The sequence below is a fragment of the Prunus persica genome, chromosome G1 (genome assembly GCF_000346465.2).
Source record: "Prunus persica cultivar Lovell chromosome G1, Prunus_persica_NCBIv2, whole genome shotgun sequence".
In the NCBI taxonomy this organism is placed as follows: domain Eukaryota; kingdom Viridiplantae; phylum Streptophyta; class Magnoliopsida; order Rosales; family Rosaceae; genus Prunus; species Prunus persica.
Window position 1 is genome coordinate 16,618,518 of NC_034009.1, and position 3,256 is coordinate 16,621,773.

The window sequence follows — 3,256 nt, forward strand, 5'->3', positions numbered from 1 at the left end:
TTCAAGGCTTTAAAAAATGGCCTGCACTTGTCGGTAGATCTTGAGAGGAATCGGTTGAGAGCTGCCGCCCTACCCGTTAGACTTTGTATCTCCTTTGTTGTGGCAGGTGACTTCATGTTGAGTATAGCCTTGATTTGATTTGGATGTGCCTCGATTCCTCTTTGGGTGACTAAGTATCCCAGGAATCGGCCAGACGAGACTCCAAACGTGCATTTGCTTGGGTTCAACTTCATGTTGTATTTTCGGAGTAGGGTGAATGCCTCGACAAGGTTCTTGATGTGGTCTGCTCGCTCGGGAGCTTTGACTAGCATGTCGTCTACGTAGACCTCCATAGTCTTGCCGATTTGCTCCTTGAAAATTTTGTTCACCAGCCTTTGGTAGGTTGCTCCGGCGTTCTTCAGCCCAAAGGGCATGACTTTGTAGCAGTATGTACCTCTTTCGATGATGAAAGAGGTTTTAGCCTTGTCATCTTCATGCATCATGATTTGGTTGTAGCCTGAGTAGGCATCCATGAAGCTTAGCAGTTGGTTGCCGGAAGTTGAATCGACGAGCTGATCAATTCTAGGCAGTGGAAAGTTGTCTTTAGGGCATGCCTTGTTGAGGTCGGTGTAATCGACGTACACTCTCCACAAACCTTTATCTTTCTTTGCCACTAGAACAACGTTCGCCAGCCATTCTGCGTAGGAGACTTCTTCGATGAAACCAGCAGCTAGAAGCTTATCGATCTCGGCTTCGATTATGGCAACCCGCTCGGGGGCGAAGTTGCGTCTCTTCTGCGATACAGGTTTGATGGCTGGGTAGACGTGTAGGCGATGGCAGATGATCTGGGGATCGATGCTAGGCATGTCAGATAGCGACCATGCAAATACGTCTTTATTGTTCCGGAGGAAGGCTGCAAGCTCTATTTTTTCCTAATGGCTTAGGCGCGAGCCGATCCGCGCTTTTCTATCTGGCTTGTCAGGATCAAGGGGTACTAGCTCAACGTCCTCTTTCGGCTTCCATCCTTCTTCAGGAGAGACCTCCGGACGGATTCCCTTGACTTGGTCATGATTCTTTGATTGCTATTGGGGAGTAGCTATTCCCTTTCCTTTCTGGTCTGCTCGACCGTTAGGAATGTGATCTACTTTCTTCTCTGCTTGTTCTACTCCCTTTAGATCTGCCTGATTCACAAGGAGGAACTGTGTTTGCTTGCCTTTCTTCAGCCCTTAAGCTGAGCATTTTCTTGCCATTGCCTGATCGCTGTTGATCTGGCTGATACCGCCACCAGGGATTGCGTAGCGAATCTTCTGATGTATGGCAGAGGTGATTACAGGTGGAGAGTAGACGTCGAGATCTATCGTGCCCACGGTAACCGTACTTGCGCCATTAAAACCAGTCAGCGACTTGGCTGATTTATTGATCTTTGCCTCTAAGCCCATCTGTTGGACGACTACCAATTGTAGGATGTTGGCTGCACTGCCCTCATCTGCATGGACTCGGTCGACCATGGCCTGAGCGATTTGAATGCTGATGACAAGGGCGTCGTTGTGCGGTAGATCAAGGCCGATTAAGTCTTTCTTTTGAAAGCCGATCACGGGATCGTCTTCTGCCAGTGAGAGGTTAGTTGAGACTTGGGAGATCATAGTAGCCTGTTTGATCTTCCTCTTCTTCTCTTTGTTGGTCAGTCCGGACTCCTCGGAGTCGGCTAGGATTGTGTTAATCCTTATGACCTTCTGGGGTGGCTCCTTGGCGGTATCGCGGTCTTCTATCTGCTGGATGGCCTGCTTCGCGATGAACTCCGTGCAATGACCTTCTCTCACGAGTTCTTCGAGATGCGCTTTCCAAGCAAAGCAATTATTCGTATTGTGCCCATGTGTCGCATGGAAGGCACAATATTTTCTGGTATCCCTCTTGTCTGGATCTCCTTTCAAGAGTGGCGGTCTTTTTATCCAAGGTTTGTTCTTCACTTGGGCCAAAATTTGATGTATGGGGATAGAGAACTTGGTGTAGTTCTCTTTCGTCGTGGCCTCTCTTGGTGGGCGTGACCTGCCTTTGTCTTTGTCCTTGCTGCCAAGCCTGTCGCCTCTTTGTTCTGCCCGTTTAGCCGGTCGATCTTCTTGCTCAGTGGACTTCTTCGCTGCGATTCGATCGTCATCCCAGAGTGCGTAGCGTTCTGCGGTCGCGAAGACCTCTGCCAGAGTCTGCCTGGGAGTGATAGTCAGCTTGCGGTATAAGTCATGTTCTATTGGAAGACCTTTCTTGAATGCAGAGGATGCGATTTGGTCATCGCACCCTACGATGTTGGCCTTTTCTGCTTTGAACCTCTTGATGTAATCTCGAAGGGATTCCTCGGGCTTCTTGCGCAGGTTGAACAAATGGTCAGGGTTCTTCTTGATCGTCCGATAAGAAGTGTATTCTTTAGTGAAGACATAAGTAAGCTCTTTGAAGCTGTTGATCGACCCGGATGGCAGGGTATGGAACCAATCCTGAGCTGCTCCTCGCAAAGTCATTGCAAACACCTTGCACATTAGCGCGTCTTCGGCTTTGTAGAGTATCATAAGGCTCTTGAAATGCTTCAGATGACTTTCAAGGTCGGAATCGCCTTTGAAGCATGTGAAAGAGGGCGTTGAGAATCTTTTCGGGGGAGCAGCCTGCTCGATTTTGGCGTTGAAAGGTGAAGAGTTTGCTTGGTCTACCTCAATGCGTAGTGTATCTTCGAAATTTCCGCCAATCTTTAAGTCTCGAAGTCGGTTATTCACAAGCTTTTCAACGTCTTCTGCACGCATGGTTAGATGATGTTGATTGACTTCCTCATTGGCTTGCGAGGGTCAACCTTCTCGGTTGCGCTGTCTAGGAGGCGTGTTGGTGGACTGCGCTTGCAAGGGATTTCCAGTAATTTGCCGACGAGAATTGGTTCTTCGAGAGCGAGTAGCGGAGCGCCTTTCTTCACGGTCCTCATTGTGATGATTGTCGAGTTGACCTCCCTGGGGGCCTATCCTTTCGTGAATATTTCTCTGTGAGGGGGCAGCGGAGCGCCTTTCTTCTCGATCCTCGTCTCGATGGCCGTCAAGTTGACCTCCCTAGGAGCCTAGCCTTTCATGAACGTCTTCATGCTGGCCCAGGCGAGCGTGGATGTCAGGTCTTGGGCCCAGCCTATCGCCCACGTTGGTCCTTAAATTCAATCTGGATGGGAAACTTCGTCTGCTCTGAGTGTGGCTTGCGGATGCTTGCAACATGTCCGCAAGCTGATCTCGTTGTTGCGCATTTCCTTGTCTGC

General features: G+C 49.4%; 1 protein-coding gene across 1 annotated transcript; it reads right to left on the reverse strand.

The window, feature by feature from the left end:
• Positions 1,206-2,765, reverse strand: LOC109946542. The gene has a single exon (XM_020554761.1). The coding sequence runs from the start codon at positions 2,763-2,765 to the stop codon at positions 1,206-1,208; it is 1,560 nt and encodes a 519-aa protein (XP_020410350.1).

Bases quoted from the DNA above. Each gene is read 5' to 3' on its own strand.
- LOC109946542 (XM_020554761.1), bottom strand. From the start codon at position 2,765: ATGCGTGCAGAAGACGTTGAAAAGCTTGTGAATAACCGACTTCGAGAC.